Raw genomic sequence first — 17,977 nt, forward strand, 5'->3', positions numbered from 1 at the left:
GAGAGAGAGAGCGAGCGGGGATTGCGCTGACAAAGATCAAATAACACACACTTTCTACCCACGTTGCCGTTTCTCGATTTTTTTTTTTAAATTAAAGTGCTCAGGTGCGCGCTCGTCTGCACCAGCTCGCGCTTTTCCTCCAGCTTTTTGTGGTTTGTTTTCTCCACTCTGAGAAAGAAAGAGGGAAAAAAAAGAAGAGAAAAGAAGAAGTGCGTTTTTAATCGCCTCTATTCCGGACTTCTTTACTTTGCCGTCTTTTTTTTTTTTTTTTTTTTTTTTTACCTTTCCCCCTTTCCCCTTCTCGTCAACCATGGATGTTTTGGCGAATTACAGTATTTTCCAGGAACTCCAACTCGTCCATGACACTGGTTATTTCTCGGCGATGCCTTCCCTGGAGGAGAACTGGCAGCAGGTCAGAGATGATGCGCTTTTTTTATTTCTTCTTCGTCTCCTCCCGTCTCTTTTAAAAACAATCAGAAACTGAAATAAAATGTCCTGAGTGCGCATGTTTGATGTTTTCTGTGCGGGTTGAAAAAGTGGTTTTTGCATTAGGAGGGGAGTCGCTGCTGAGCCCCGTGTTAGTTGCGTCTTTTTTTTTTTTTTTTTTTTTCTTCTCTCGCTCACATGGAGCACCGCGAGGTCCGCTGACAGGAGAAAAACACACGCGCGCACACGCCCACACACGCGCGCACACACACACACGCGCGCGCCTGCACACAGAGGGAAAAAGGAAGGGGGAGGATACATCCATACGCACCAATGGCACAGACTGGCGACGTTTAAAGAGGAGAAAAGTGTGCGTAAACACTCTTAACAGTGTTTACGCACACTCCAAAAAAAAGGAACGTGCCCGTGATCCTTCAGCTCAGCTACTCGAGGCTTAATTAACCTGCCCTGATCATTAATGTAAAAGCAGGAGCATGACGCTGTTGCTGCTAGGAGTCCCTTCAGCGTTTAATCCACCCGGAATTGATGCGCAAAACTCTCCAGAAGCAGGTGGTTGAGGTTGGAAACGCTGTTCCTGCTATAGATTCTGATAAACGACGTCGATTAATGGGGGGAAAAAAATGACTCCCTGAAATTGCTGCAAGTACAACTGCAAGTTGTTTTTTTTATGTATGTGTCTAGTAGCCCTTCATTTTCAGAAACATAGGGGGTAAGAGGTGGCGTGGGGGAAACGAATCCGACTTTTGCAGAAACTATCATTTTTAATTCCAGTCAAAGATTCTCACGTGGATTTAGATCCGGGCTTTGACTGGGTCCTTTTAATAAATGAATGTGATTTGATGGACTGAGGGCTCCATCAACAGCTTCCCCTGTCCATAAGGCTAAGTAAGCATTCCCACAGCATCATTCTTCCATTGCCGTGTATCACCATGGGGACGGTTGTGATGCGCAGTGGTAGTTTTCCTCTTCGCAGAACCTTTTGGATGTTGGACATGAAGTTCAGGTTTGGTCTCATCTGATGAGACTGCCTTCATCCTGGTGCTAGCTGTGTCCTTGTTGCTATGGCAAACAGCAAACTGAGCTCCTTACGGTTTTCTTCATGCCTGTTTTGGATGCTGAACGGGTCACTTCCCTCCAGGATCGTCCTGGACTCGGTTCTGTCTTGTTCTCCTTTCCGCTCTCATCCGTTTCCCTCCGCAGCATGATGCTGCCACTGTCATGTGCCACGCTGGGAAGGTGTGCTCAGAGATCCTCCCATCAACTCCGCTCAGAGTCGGAGGAAACGGCTGAACAAAAAGGCAGAGACGGCAACTTCCGGTGACTGGCAACTTTGGTTGCTTTTTTGTCATCGTTTAAAAATATATATATATATTTAACAAGCTGTAACTTATTGAGTGAAAGTGATAGCGCGGTGCCGACGTGAGAGTAGAATGACGGTGAAAGCGAAGCGATTCTGCGCGCTTGGTTCCATGCTGATGATGGGGGTTGGTGGAGAAATGTGCGCGTTTCTCTCCTGGAGGCTGATGCTGCTCTTTGTGTGACTGATGTGATCAATAGGAGAGTCTGTCAGCCTGGTATGTTTGGGATTATCCTCAGAGACACAAAACACACAAGCTGTAGGAGATGGACACGTGCCTAATAGGAATTGACTTTTTCTTAAATAATACATCCACACCTGCCACTGTTTGTTTGCAGATAATGCTGCTGAATAATGCATGTCAGCCACCGCGACATTCAGCTGACAGTGCAAGTCAGGCTGCAGACTGCTTCATAACCTACTATTTAGGCACTCGAATCTCCCGCCATTCTGTTCTCGTCGAATTGTTTACCTGCCTGATTGGGACCTGATTTGATTTCGAACGGTTCGGTTTTTTGTCAACTTGAGACGGACCATATGAAGCCATGTGAATCCAACGTCTCTCCTGGGCCTGTGTGTAGCATCCCTCTGGATTGTCAGTGTGGGGGCGTGGGCATGTGTGTGTGTTTGTGAAACACACACATGGACATTGTTGCAGTGTTGGATGAAGCAGAAACTACATGTTTCCTCTTCCACACCAATTAAGTGCTGCTTCATCCTGGATTTAGTGCAAACTAATCCACTTTGCTGCCCTTTTTTTCCCCTCATTTATGTTCATTGTTTAGTAGTGTAAACAATTAGTTCAGGTGTAATAAAAAAATCGAAATTAACTGGTTTGCTTTCAGTTTGGAGTCTTATGTTACAGATATTAAATGCAAATCTTAAAAACTTTTATGTGCGTATTGCTGAACTACTTCACTACCAATTAGTGATGCAATAGATTTCATAATGCCATATTTTCTAGGTTGATTAATGATTAATCCCACAACAGTTGTTATAGCAACACTAATAAATAGCTGCACATCCTGTTTAAGAGCCATCTGGTGGCCATGTTTTTAATCAGGCAAACAAAATAGACACTAAATATCACTTAACATATGTCCATTGTCCATTGGAGTGACTGAGTAGCAGGATCGGCCCATGATAGGACGAGACACAGGACAGACGACCATGCACACACACACACACACACACACACTTACAGGTTTAGAGAGACCATTTAACCTAAGAGTTGTGGATTATGAGAGGAAGCCGTAACATGTAGGGAGAATCCAGGCCAGGATTCAAAACCAGAACCTTCTTGCTCTGAGGCAGCTGTGCTCCCGACTTCTACATGTTAGTTAAAAAATAAATAGTTTATCCAGAAAACCTTTGACACATCCAAAAATTCAAAGCGGGTTTAGAGCAGAGATTGGTCCAGTAGCTGCATGTTCACTTAGCCTGGCTTAGCACTTAGCCTGGCTTAGCTAGCTGAACTAAAGAGATATCTGTGTCGAAAGAGCAGGCGCATATAAATAGTTAGAACCAAGATTATTCGTGGTCCTAACAGACTTAGGTTTAAAGTAATTTAAACATTTTACATTTCTGACTTGAGGTAACATTATTGTTCTTTAGCAGCCTGGCCAGAGTCCAGACTTGCATCTAATGGAAAACCTCAACAGGAAGCTAAAGATTAGGGTGATGGAAAGGAAGCCTCCTCCTCCCAGTGACTTGCTGCTCATCTCCAAAGATAAATGACAGTCGTTTATCCATCAAGCTGTTTAGTTTGAAAACTGATTGGTTTTCTAATTAGCTTTTTTTTCTCACAGCATTTGAAATAATATCCTGCTTGGTTCGAGGAAATGCGTATTACATTAGACACATTGCAGAGAGAGAGAGAAAGAGACTACTGTCCATTTTCAATACTTTTATTACAGGTTTGCTTACTGTGTAGATGGCTAAGGAAATGCTTAGCAAGGAATCCCAAGATGCCTTTCTGGCAAGAAAGTTGTAATATTTTGGATAGATTTGGAGGCAGAAAGCAACCAGCTTCTATTTGACCTGAATTGCTTGTTCAGAATAATTCCATTGCTTTATGGCTTTGCTAATAAGATGTTTGCGCTAAGTTAGGCTAACAATGTTCTGGAAGGCCCTCTGCAGCAAGACGAGACTGCTTTTAGAAAACCACTACTTCATCCCGCTCTTTGTTTCTGTCGGCCTGTTTTTAAATAAATCGTACATTTTAGGAGTTAAGCAGATTTTGACTTTTATTTTCCTCAGCGTTGAGGATTTATGGTCCATTTTCCAGTTTTGATGTGTGGAATATTCTCTGTCATTGTAGCTTGAAGGAACCAAAAAAAAAGGAAAGAATGTGTTTTCTTTTTTCTTTTTTGAAGGCATCTGCACTAGCTGCGACACGGACAGAAACCTGGCACACCCGCATTTTTTCCACTCTTGTTCCTTCTGTCTCTCGCTATTCCCTCATTTACTCCATCGCTCATAGGCTTACAAACACACACGCACACACACCCCTGCGCACGCCAACACAAACTAACACTCACACACACATGCGCACATGCTTGGCTGGCATGCACTAATGGAAAGCTTAGGTCTGGCAGAACTCATCCCGCCACTTTCGGCAGTAATTGGCCGTTTGCTGTCAGACGGACAGAACCACACACACACACACACACACACACACACACACACACGCCCCTGCGCACATGCAGTCAGACAAACAACACGCACGCTCAGGCAACCTGATTTGTGGCTATCATTTATCTCTCAGGGCTTTGTGTCCTCATGCAGCCTTTTATCAGCTGCTTTGCATCATGGTAACAGAAGCAGGGAAAACAACAGCCTTTGTCTTACCTGCCTGTCATTTTCGTTGCATTTGACGGCGTCCTGTGTGTAATTGCAGCATCTTTCTGCATTAGGACTGAAGTGATGGGCTTTTGGGGGGAGGAGGGGATCTGTGCGCCTGTGCGGAGTGGTCAAGGATCAAACTCAGACTTCCCAATTAGGAGTAATCCATTTATTCCACAGCAGAGCCGCTCGGAGGTCTGATGAAAAACAGAGGGAAGTAGAGAAAGCGAAAACAGAGGGATGTTGAAAGTGTAATTGAAGTAGAGGCCATGGTTTGTTTTTTTTTATGTGGATGTTGTAGAGCTGCATTTACAGGCTGCGTGTGTGTGTGTGTGTGTGTGTGTGCAAGGTTTGCAGGTATCTATTTAAAAGTGTTGCGTTGCTTTAAACCGGCTGACTCGAATATCTTTTTCTCATCTTGTCTGCTAGTTTACATGCTGTGTGTGTCTGTAGTTCTTTTCGAGCGTATTGATTTATTTGCTGTGGAGTCATTACAGCACTCTGCTAGACCAGCCAGTACTGTGTTACAGGGAAACCTTGCCTGCTTTTGTCCAGGAAAGGCTACAAGCCTAAATCTGCTTCTTCAATGCAATCGGACAGTGTGGTAGCGCAAATGGTAAAAAAAAAAAAAAACTCCCAAAAAAACAAAACAGTATCCAGTCCTATCCGGTTCTGTTTTCCAGTAAAAGGAACGCTCACATATTTCTAACATGTGCGATTTTTAGAAGTGGGAAAAGTCCCTTTTATCTGCCCTTTTAGGTGCAGCTTGTTATCGTTTAGAGCAACAATGTGGCAAGCTGGTGACTGAGCTTGGCTCGTAATAAAATGGATATTAAATTAAAAGGTTTTACGTTTATTCAACTAGGAGGTGTGTTTCTGACTGGAAATGACACAGACACTGGATCATTTCTCAGACTTTCCTACTATTTTTATGTGCATTTCATGTTGAAAAAGGTTCACACTCTTGTCAATTACAAACCGAAAAGCCTTTAATGGTGTTACAGCAATCAAAGCTATATTTCCTGAGTGGATTTTGTTTTGTTTTATTTCCGCGTGTTTTCTTGCATTTTTGTCATCGCCCTAAACTTTGGCTCCACAGATTCTCTGAGAAGGTCTTGGTTGCTTCATAATGCCGACATTATGTCCAGTGAGAAGAAACGTGTTGCTAAAATCAGAACTTTGCAGATGTATAGAACATTTTGTGCTTACCTGGGAATGGTATTTGGAGTGTAAATAAATGCAGTGATATATTTATATAATGTTCACAGTATTTTAACAGCTTGGGGCAGAAAGCTGTGCGACAGTCTGGGGGTTGTGCTTTTAATATTATGCTACAGTTTGCATTGAAAAAGTGTGAGAGGGTTGAACCACGTGTCATGTTTCTAAACCAGACCCAAAGAGAGAATATCATCAGACGTTATAGAGAGATGCTTCTACAACCAACCTTAAAAATATCCTAAATTTGCTAAAGCAAAAATCTTTCCAGCCTCATGAATACCATTTCTTTAACCTTCCTCTTTCGATTCCTGTATCTTTGAACTGGACTCCCATTAACACATCTTGGGGATTTTTAAGGTCGACGCAAATAATAATAATAATAAAAAAAAAACAGTTAAAAACTGGACCTACTGTAATATTTATTTCAAACATGTAAGTTATATGCAGCTTCCCAATCAGTACAATATAACATGCATGTCACAACAGCAGATAAGACTTATAGGCAAACACAATAACGACAGTAAAATAAAAACATGGCTGGCATTCAAAATGGAGTTTTTACTCGTGCATCCTGTGTTGTTTTCTTAGCTTATAAAGCATAAAAGAAAGTTAAAACTCCTGTCTGCTTGTGTTGCAATAAAAACATCCAACCAAACTATCTAATGATCACTAAGCTCTGACAGAATACTGCTCACAGATCTCTAAAGTAAATAAAAATAAAACAACCCCCAGTAAACCATTTGAGTATCCAAGCTGCAGAATACGCTTGCAGGCTGTGCAGCTACTCATGCGTACCGTCTGCTTTTTTTTTTTTTTGCCCTCCTTCTCATCTCCTCTGCAACCTGTTGACCTGCTGCAGTGACCACTGCATGAACTGTTTTCTCTCTCTCTCTCTTTTTTCCTTTCTCACTCTGTTTTCCTCTCTCACTATCTGCCCACGGCTTGAGGCGGGCTCGGGGAAGTTTGACAAGATAATGAATTGCCATGCATGCTGCAGTTTTTCACATTTCACAGCCCAGTAACTCTGGGGATGGAGTGAAGGGTGGAGGGGTTTGGGGCGGGGACGGAGGGGCGCTTGGTAAGAGGAAGAGGAACGAGAGATGCCGAAAACACCAGCAGAGAAAATAAAAGTGCAGATTAAAGTTAGTCAGAAAAGACGAGACTTTTGGTCCTCTTCCTTTTCTCTCTTTCTGCCCTCCTTTGGTGTGTGTCTCACAGTTTGCCCGGGGTTGAGACACACACACACACATACACACGCAGTTATGTAATTGTCTGCGGAGCACAGCTGCTTTGTCATAGTCACAGCAGACAAAAAAAGATGAAGCTGAGGGAGAGAAACAAAAGAATGTAGAGAAAAAGATGGAAGTGTGAGAGCAGCGCAAGAAGAAAGGTGAAAGAGGTCGACGAATAAAGCTTCTCTTCATGCGCTGAGTTATGAGAGAGACGGAAATGTGGCTCTTTTTAAACGTGGGAAAATGTTCTTTCATCAAGTGAACTCGAACTTTACTCCAGTGCCCTCGTGTTGCGTGAAGCGATACATATTTCAAATTAAAATCGCAGAAATTCATCGTTGGCGTCTCTGAACATGCTTCTGCGTGGGAGGACTTCTTACAGCATTTTCTCGTTTAAGTGATGTGCTTCATGTTGTTTGTGCTGCGCTTTCAGGTCATCAAAAATCTGTCCTGTGATGCTGCGTTTTGACCAACCGTAGCTCTTTGCAGTAAGACGCTGGGTTTTTGGATGGTGGGATTGCTGAATCGCTGGAGAGCAACCCAGGAAGGAAATGACTGCAACTATGTTGATCTTCAGCATCGTCTGAGTTAAAGCGCATCGATTGTGATAATCTTGGAGAAAACTACTTTGAGCAACAGTGACGTTTAAGCCCTTTGTTGGATTTTGTTAATTTCGTATCGGCAAGAAGAGTCCAGTCATTTATTTCTCGACACATTTTCACTGATTGCATCGATGCAGTTCGCAACACAGTCGTCTCCAGTTCTGCTTCCTGCCCTGGGCAATTTGCTACATGTCTTCCCCTTCTTCCTGCTCAGCCACGTTTGAACGAAAGCCTCAAGTGTCACAAAAAAAAAATCTTCAAAAGGTGGCATGGATGCATCAAATTATCCAGGAATACGTCTTGAGATGATATCTAGGATGCTAATGCGTTTGTTGCCACGCTGCTGCTTGTAATCCTAAGATGGCCTCCATTTGCACAGCAATATGAGAATTTTTCAGCAGCGAGTAGAGCTGCACAGTATCACAAAAACATGCAAATGAGTTTATTTGTAATATTCCTGAATTTGAATCCACATTTTTCTGACTTTTTTTCCACTTCAACGCTCCTTGCGAGCCTCAGCATCTTGAGCACAGAAATATATGCTTGGATTTTCAAGCATATTTTTAGACTGAATGCACGAGGCTTGGGATATGATACCTAAAACAATATTTCATGTTGTTGAATTGCGTTATTGCACACTTTGACAAAGTGATATGAACTGAGATTTGCTACATTGTGCTTCTCAGCGGTAGAACATCCTCTGGAATCAAAAGGTTTAATTTGGAAAGTCGGAGCTTCCTCTCCGACACTGACCTCCAAATCCAATATGGCTGCTTAGCTTAATGCAACGTAATCACGTCTTCAGTAACGACCTGTTGGTTTGCACTTCCAATGATTGGGATCTCATCTCATTGGTCTCCCTGCCTAGTAAAGAATAACTTGCTGCTGCAGAGTTTGGACCGCATGAAATGTGGAAAATCGCATTTGCGCGGCCGACGTCGCTAGCTGCAGTTAGATGAAGGTTGCAGACTTTTAAGGTAAATGAAATTCTGAACTGAAGTTTCTTGATTAGCCAGAAGAAGAAAAAACTGTGTATTGCTCCGTCATCTAAAGCTGAAAAGGGACGCATCGAAAGATAAACTTTCAATTCAAAAAGAATTATTTTCCATTGATGATGCTGGTTAAAAATACTTTTCCATTCCTTTTCTTTTTGGGGGGGGGGGGGGGGGATTATGAGGTAGAGACGCTGTTATTGTCCTCAGCTCATAATTTCCAGGCGCTGGCGTCAAAACCTGCCGACGGTGTCCTGGGAGCCCATGATTCAGTAAGTGAATAAGGCAGAGATTAGACAAGAAACGGAGCAGTCAGACTGAAACGGCAGGAAGGCAGAACAAATGAACTGCACTCGTGATGGAGAGAGGGAGAGAGAGAGAGGAAGAGGGAGCGAGGGAGAGAGCTTACGCTGTGAAAGCTATAGTCCTGATCTTTCAAGATGAGTGCCTTTCTCCAGCTCTATTCACCGCGGAGCCCGATTACTACAGTTTATAAGGAGATTTACTCATTCATCTCTGCATGCTTGGAGCACACGCGGGATATCTGTTATTGTGAAGCGACTCGTCCTAATAGGTCTCATGTGGTACCGATTTACCACGTTTTTCTTTTTCCAACCAAAAGCCCCGCATTTTAGGAACTGTGCTGTTCTGGTTTACAACCTGCTGTTTGATAATAAAAAAATAGCAAGAAAGAAAGATGAATAAATAGTGTCAGTTCCATCACATCTTGGCGAGACGAACATGTTTAGCTCTGCTTATCTTAAAAACTTGTTGAAGCTAAAAGAGAATAGAAAACGATGTTTGTCCTACTTAAGAAAATAATAACGACATATTTTTGTTAACGTAGATTGTGGCTAATAATGGCTTTTAAGGGTTTAATTGATCAGTTTGGAGCCTGGGGTCAGGAATTGATTTAGATAACTAAAAAAACCCACGAAAAACGGATTACTTAAAGAGAAGCGTTTTTAGAACAATGGGAGGAAAACTTTTCCCCCCAACTAAACACACTTTACGACGATTCTCCATCATGTTGCTAAGAATTTAAAACTGCATTTTCTTTTTAACCAAACACCCAGCAGTGTTTAATTTATTCACTTTCATTATCAGCAGTCAGGGCTGTGATCACAGGCTCAGGTGTGTTGAGTCTTTTTTTGTCTCCACATCCTGCTGAGCCAGTGTTTGCGGATCAATTGGCTCGGGGATGAAGCCTTGTGACCTGGCAGCCGTCCAAACCCTCCCTCTGCCCCTCTACCCCCATCTCACCCAAACATCCCTTTTTGTCTGGGAACAGTTGGAATTTGCACGTTTTAAAGGTAAGACATGTTAGTAACTCAGGTTAACATGGAGTAGAGGAGGTTTTGTTCTCCGTTGGAGCTGCTGGAGCGCTACTGGAAACACAAACAGTCGACGTAGGATGTGCTTCCTCTCTCCACTTCTGCTTCCTCTCTTTTGCAATCGCAAGAGCAGAAGTGCTTCCAAAACGCGTGGCGGGCGTTCGTTGGTTGTGAATTTATCTTAGGAGAACACATAGCTTTACTTTTACTGCTGCTTGTGTGTGTTTTCCTTTTCGTAGAGCCTATGAAGAGGACGGCTTCGGCTGCGATTTTAATATTTAAGCCCCTCTGTGTGTGTGATGAGATCATTCAGTGTGCAGAGGATGTTGCACACCATGAATGTGCAACATCCTGTGTTTGGGTGTGTTGGGGCATGTGTGTGTGTGTGTGTGCGCTAGCTTGCCAAGGCCAACAGGACACACACTTGTTCTTGCTTTTGTCTTCATATATGTCCAATAAGACGAACCCATACCATCGCAAACACACAGATCAATTCAACTGTGACTAGAAACAAAAGCCTGTATGGTTTGGTGAGGGTACAAAGCATTTTGTTTTCACCCTCAGAGAAAAATCATGCAAAAGCATTCCTATAAAGTTGTGGCTACTGCTCAGTTTACAGCATATATAAAGTCCAGCTTTCCTTCACCATCTGCTGGCTCTTTAACAGCGCAGTCATTCAGTGTCCAGCTGTCTACTTCACGAGACAGACACACGTTTCCTGGTCAACAGTTGTGATAATGAAGCAGGGGTTTTCTGTGACGCCCCTTCAAAAATAATACGACTTCCACACCTGTTTTTGTCGTACTTGAGCAAAATTTAAGTTCTTGAAAAATACTTTCGTACAAGGATAGTTTGCCATACCAAGAGATGATGCCATGCATCCAAAACCCGTCCATCTTCAAGTATCCCAATTTTCAAGTCTTATAGAAACGGAGGGCAGAGTTTGAACCTGAAAGGTTTTAGACTCATCATCTATTTCTTCTTCAAAACCAATTGGACCGCTGCTATAAAAACCAATCATTAATCGTATTACTGTAAAAAATATGTAAATCTCCCATATTTTGCCTTCCCTCAACAGTAAAGTTGCGGATGACATCCGTTCCAACCTCTGATTCTGACACATCTTTTTTTTTACCCAAATATATTAAAGACTGAAGTAATTCTGAACTTATATCCACTTGATGTGGGTCAGTTTTCATTAAAAAGTGAATAGATGTCATTAAATTCCTTATTTCACCTCTTATTGTTACTTTGCTGCTTTTGGTCTCATAGAAACTGAAGAAAACGGAAAATATCATCTTTATGGGAGAAATATAATACATATGTCCTAAGTCTGTTTGGTTTTAAAACAATAATTTAGACTTCAATAAAACTGAAAACAAATAGATTAATAATCTGTGTTGTAAATGCTGTTAGCGAGTTTAATGGTTTTATTTGCATTTATTTGCGAGCACAATTTTTTTGCATTCTGTCGCAATATTGCACTGATCAGTTCATGCGGCATAATTGAATACTGTAAGCTTTTCTTATTGTGACCATCGTACTTTCTGCTATTGTAGAAGGTTTTTGTGAAGTTTTTCCATGTATGTTAATATCTCATTGTGAAATATCTGAAGTTTTATATTTTTTTCTTTAGTACAGAAACGCACCACAAACAAACAAATAGAAACTTTCCATAAGTAGGAAAGAAAGGAAAAAATACATCCAAACTATTTGGACTATTTCTGAGTTATTATCACGGGGTAATAAAATCGTCTGACAGTTTTGATTGTGTCTCTGTTGTGTTGGTCTGAACGGTTTAAAGTTTTCATGTGCATTTCCATCTCAACCTGACACAAACAGACATAAACATGCAGTGAGTAAATCAATTTTCTATCAGTTTTTTGCACCAAAGAGTTAAAAATACACATTTTCACTGAGGCTCTCCAGTGAAAACGTTACATTTTAAATTGACATTTGTGACTGTTTACAAAATAGACCAGCAAATATTGCAGAAAGCTTATTGCGAGATAACGCAAAGGAACATTTTCCCCACGTCCTCTAGGGGGCGCTGCACCATGTCAGTCTCTTGCTCTGCCTTTTCGTCTCTTCCTACACCTGGTTAAAAACCATTTCGTACTCATGTATCCATTTGTGTATCTTTGTAGTTAAGTGTTTTGAGTTATATAGCAATTCAACAACTCAGTTGTCATTTATAAATACATTTTGCAATATTTTCACAAGACTGTGTGTAAGACTCCTTTATTTTGGCTTTGTTTCTCCTCGGAGTGACCTTCTACAGGTTAGCGTTAGCCGATCTCCTCACATGGCTCGCCACCACAGCAGACGGCTCCCTTTTGTAGCAACTGGAAAAAGTTAGGGGAAAAGAAAAGAATCAAAATGATAAAGGTGAAGGAGGCGAAACGAGCATCCATCATCTGTACCCGCTTGTCCTTGCAGAGTCACAGCGGGAGCTGCTGCCTGTCCCCAGCAGTCACTGGCCGAGAGGCGGGACACGCCCTGAAAGGGTCGCCAGTTCATCTCAGGCCAACACACACACAGGATAAACAGCCACACACACAGGCTTACAACTCAGGACACTTTCTACAGAGACCAATTAACCTAATAGTCATGTTTTGTGTTGTGGGAGGAAGTCCTTCATACAGCATGCTAAATCTGTACAGAGTCACCTCAGATTGGGATTCAAACCCAGGACCTTCTTGTGACAGTGTGGCCCTGAATATGACCAAATGAAATTGACATGCCCATAACATGTCAATTTCTTTTTTGCTTTATTGCCAAGCAGGAGTCAAAGTCGCACCGTAAGTGTCTCGTTGTGGAGAGGTTCCTTTGGGACGTCGGGCTGAAAGACGGTGTGTACGGTGGCGCTACAGCGAAGGTGTGACTGTGACAAATGAGACGGAGTTGCAGAGCAGCCAAAGCGTTGCCGCCGCATTATAGTGCACCTTTATTCAGGCATGATTGTGGCGCGTGTTCAGAGCGGGACAGTAAATGGGTCAGATGCGCTGGAGGAGAATGACCTTGGGAATTTTGGCCTGCTTCTCTTCCTGCCTCTGCAGACGCATGCCTTTATGTCAGGTTGGAGAGGAAAAGGCGGCGGCTGGCAGAAACAGAACCTCCTCCACCTTCTTCCTAAACGTTGCCTCTGACAATACAGCACCTAGTTTCCTTAAAATATCTCAACTTGTTTTGACTTATGGTGGGCCCTGCAAGGTTTCCTACACCGAGCTTTGTGAAATATCTCGTCTTCCTGATCTCCAAATATCTCTGAGTGTGTCGCGTGACTAAAAATACTAGTCATTTTTAATCTTGGGGCCACAGTCTGTCAGGCCATTTTTGGTATTTTTCATAATTAAAACTCCTGAACCCGGCCAGCTGTGGACAAGGAGATTTCTTTTTATTGTCTGGCTCCACGGTGCCTTTCTTGGTGGACGGGGATATGTGGGTCGCCAGCTATTTTAATCCATTATGATGCCAGGAATACCTGAGGGAGTGTGCAAGTGCTGCAGTGTGTGTTGGCGTGTGCGCGCGCGTGTGTGGATAAGTGCATTTTGGCTCTGAACTCACTGCTAAGTGTGTTTGAACAAGTTGTAGAGGAGAGTGAAAATTAGAAGTGTCTATGTAGGAAAATGGGATATTTTACTAATTGCAAACACATCAGAGTTCTTTTTATTTTTTTTTTATACTTTGACAATGTTTAAGTAGCTTTTACTTCTGTTTACTCGAGTCTTTATTCTTTAAAAAAGAGAACTGTTTCAGACAGCAGGTGACTTATTTCTTTTTTTTTGTCTTATCAGCGTACAAAGCCATTGTTCATTTGATCAAACCGTGCACATGTCATCATCAACACCATGTTCCTGTTGTTCCTTCTGCGGATATGACAGCTCAAAGATAAGGTAGTGATTAAAAATAAATATGATGCCGTCGTACGCCGCCGCCTCCCCCCCTCTTCCTCCGTCCGGAGAGACACTGCTTTTCCTTGAATGCATGATAGTTTACATGTTTTTTTGTTTTTTTTTAAGCTGTCATCTTGAGTTTTCTACTGACACGGCACAGTCGAGCTAAAAAAAAAACAAATAAGCATCCGAATCCAGTCACCAGCCGATTTACAAAAGCCCCCCAAGAAAGACCTTTTTATTTTTGATTTTATAGAAAATGTTAAAATGAGATTAAAAGGAACTACTTCCACCGCCTGTAAATCAGTCTAAATACTTCTGTTATTGATGCAGTAGTCATATTGTTATACTTCTGTTCAATGCATGTAATTGTCCTAAACTTGTCCTAAACTTATCAGGTTTTTGGTTTTTGCGAAAATCTTTTACATGTCAACTTAATACAAAAAAATAACTGAAATATTTCAAGGACAAATGAATTGTTTTGAATAATAAACGCTTGAAATATCACTTCCCTGATGCGATGGACAAATGTTGTCCCACAAGAATGCAGATTTATTGCAACCATGGAAAACTGTACAAGACTTTTTCAAATCCCAAACATTAAAATGTCTGTTTTTGTTTTGTTTTGGTAAACTGTTGATTCCACAAAATCAGCAATAAACATCACTATTAAGAAAAAAAGAGTAAAAGTTGATATTGTGGCCTGTTCAGGGATAAACTGCACCATTAAAGTCGCTGGTGCTCTGAACCCATTTGATTGGTCATTTGGCTTTGATGGGTCTTTTTTTTTTGTGCGTTTTGCCATCTTTGCCAACATATAGCACAATAAACGTTTAAACACTTTAACTATTGTTATTGCAGAGCATCGTGCCAAGCTTTTAAGTCGTCATATCTCCCGTCCCTTTTGTCTGATTTAAAATCGTTTCCAGCCTGCCTTACAAACATGAGATCATGCGGCTTGTGATGCTGCTGCTGAAGAGCGCAGCTTGAAGCTCGCAGGCACAGACAAAGAAGCTTTTTCACAATTACGCACATTAGACTGGACATGGTCTCGGTTTCCTCCTGGATGATAAGCAAATGTCCCTTTGATGCCAATTGTAAACACAACGTTATTTTGTTATTTGTGTTATTTTTTTTTTTTCTTTTTGTGCGAGTGCATGCCCGTGGGAGAAGGGAGCCGTCTGAATTATTAAAGCGTGAACTGCCAGAGTGGAGGAGAGTGTTTCTTTTTTACCCCCAAGACTTTCATGCAGAGACGGTTTTGTCTGCAAATGCGCAAACAGACACACGCGCACGCACACACGTCGAGGTTGCATGACTCATGCAGCCACCTGCTTTGCTTTCCAGCAGGGCCGATGAGATCAGTGGCTTCCTCAAAATACCAAAACCTCTGGAGGTAGAGAAGACAGAAGGCAACCCTGGTGTGTATGAAAAGAAAGGAGAGAAGGTGTGATGACGATGGCTGCCTCCCAGGAGTCTCTCACACACGCCCGCAAGATCTGGTACATGTTTCCTTTTTAGGATTGTCTTGTAGTTAAATTAAATGCCTGTCACACAAACCCTCAGTAATGTGTTGAATCAGCAACTGGACGATGAAGCTTTTAAAAGTTCTTTTGGCAAAATAATAATAATAATAATAATGCAACGTAGAGAAGATTATCTACCTAACCAAATTATTTTTTATCAAAGAATATCTGCTGTTTGCAAATCCTAATCCTCTTCACACAAACCAAACAAATCCAGGTGCTCCCATTCAAGGTTTGAAAATGTAGCGAATAGTCCGATTTAGAATGACATGAAACATATAAATTACGCTGTGGTTTGAATGCTGGATGAAACATGAAAGCGTCCTGTTATTTGTGACCTTTCTAAAGAGAGGGGCATGTTCTCTGTGAATAGCTGAGGACTGAATGTGAATGCATACAGTCTAAACCAGAAGCACAACCGGCGATTCTGGTTTAGATTCGGTGTTTTAAGCATCGAATCGTCTGTTTTTATCAGACTTGCTCTGTTGAGAATCGGGTCGCCACCACAGTCAGACATGAGCCACCTGGATTTTGTTGAGTCTTTAGTAGAGGTGCAGCACAAATCAAAACTTGAACCATTTTCGCTTTGTGCTCGAAGATGCAGCAGTGGGGAATGACTAACTACCTGCGTATTTATTCAACAAAATAGACATACCTCTCTATCTGTTAGAAGAAGAAGCTCACTTAAATGTTTCTTCTTCTAAACATTTAGTTTCAGCTCCCCATAAGGTTTTGAACACACAAGGTCTAACAGACAGTGGACCCCTGTCACGTATTCAACTATTTGTTGATTTTTCTGGGGAACTCCAAATTATTTGTGGAAATTTCATCCATGAGAAGACATTTTTGTACAGCACATCCTAAAATATTTGAACAAAAATGAGGCTTTTGGATGCTAAAATACAACAACGCTGCTTGACGCATTATTGGTTGACATTTGCAAAGCAGCCAATCCAGAAGCAGCGTTCGTTCATTGGCGCTGATTGGCTGTAACCCCAAAAGTCGAGTTAAGGAGGACTGTAGATTTTAGTTTCTGCTGTGTAAGATGGTCTCCATTCATTTTAAGGTAGATTTGGCAGTGCAAATCCTTTTTAGTCAGTGGTCTCATGTATTTGTGGGAGTCCACTGTATTTATAACGTTAAACTGTAATGAATAACAAATATACATGAATACAGTGATGTTAGCACACGGTGGATTTAGGCTTTTTTTTTTGTTTAAATATTCTTCCTGACTCTTAAATGTTTGTTTGGTCTAAATAAGTCAAACAAAGCAGAAATGGACTCTTGTTCCGGTTAAAGAGAGCCAAACTCCTCTGGTGTGAAAACGGCAAATAAAAAAATTTAATAAACTCCGAAAATCTTCTTTCTGTAAACGTATCAACCAACAGCAACATGTTCTTTCACAATGTCAACATCAGATAAAGATTAGGGAAAACTGAAAAGAAGGATTTTAAAACTCCTATTACTAATATAAACGCTGCAAAAAAAAAAAACCTGCTGTATTTTGTTTTAATTTTTCAGTTTTTAGAAAAAACAAGCTCACATGTTGAATCGTTTGAGGTTTAGTATATACTCCGTGTCATGAGGTGCGGTGGTGTTGGTGGTGAGGCAGATGCAGCGGACCCAGGTATGATGAATATGATGAGTTTAATTATAAATAAATCCAACAACGAGCAGCAGGCACCAGGAAACACAGACGAAACAGAAGCTAACATTGACGTAACATTGACGAGGACCCGACCAGGAACAAGGGACACAGGTGGGGTTAAATACACGGGAGGGTAATCACAGAACGAGACACACCTGGGAACAATCAAGGGGAGGACAGGACAACGAAGAGACTAAGGACACAGAAAACTCTAAATAAACACAGAAAAACACAGATCCTGACACTCCGTCCAGGAAGCAAAACAAAAATGTTTACGTTCAGTTACTGTGCTTGATATAGAAAGCACAGAAATAAAGACCAACTTCTACAACGAATTGTTAATCAGATCTGTTCAGGATGCATTTGATAATATTTCTATCAGTGTCTGCTCTTTATGAAGCTCTAGTGAAGAGCCAGTAAAGAACAGAAACCCGAACACGCAGCTTCTGAAACATCCTTTGACGTTTTGTTAGAGATTACATGTTATAGTGCGCGCCGCCATAACTCCATTACTGATCCTGATCATCTAATGGCCCTCTGATATATTTACATTAGTCTATTGGAGACAATGAAGTGAAACGAGCGCAACATACAGCCAGGGATCAGCTGCTGTTGCTTTTTAATGGATTGACCCTTTCTGTGCATGAGGGGTGTGTGTGTGGGTGTGCGTGTGTGTGCGTGTGTGTGTGTGTGAGATGGGTTGGTGGGGGGATAAAGTGGGGGATGAGGTCATTGTGTTGTGTGAGCATGCGTGACTCTCTTTGGGTGTGTGAAATAAAGGGTGGTGGATGTATAAGTGATGACTTCATTCGTTATGTATTAATTTATGCCTTGACTTGTCCCTTCAGTTGTGTGTGTGTGTGTGTGTGGGTGTGTGGGTG

At 41.7% G+C, this 17,977-nt stretch overlaps 1 protein-coding gene across 1 annotated transcript in view; it reads left to right on the plus strand.

Annotated features, from left to right (window-relative positions):
• The first annotated feature begins 286 nt into the window (after nt 1-286).
• Nucleotides 287-17,977, plus strand: part of klf7 (Kruppel like factor 7) — an 81,408-nt gene continuing 63,717 nt past the window's right edge. The window contains exon 1 of the mRNA XM_023336776.1: nt 287-412. Coding sequence (XP_023192544.1) covers nt 311-412 — 102 coding nt within the window. The 5' untranslated portion in view covers nt 287-310. The remainder of the gene's footprint in view (nt 413-17,977) is intronic.

Source organism: Xiphophorus maculatus, chromosome 7 (assembly GCF_002775205.1).
Source record: "Xiphophorus maculatus strain JP 163 A chromosome 7, X_maculatus-5.0-male, whole genome shotgun sequence".
NCBI lineage: Eukaryota > Metazoa > Chordata > Actinopteri > Cyprinodontiformes > Poeciliidae > Xiphophorus > Xiphophorus maculatus.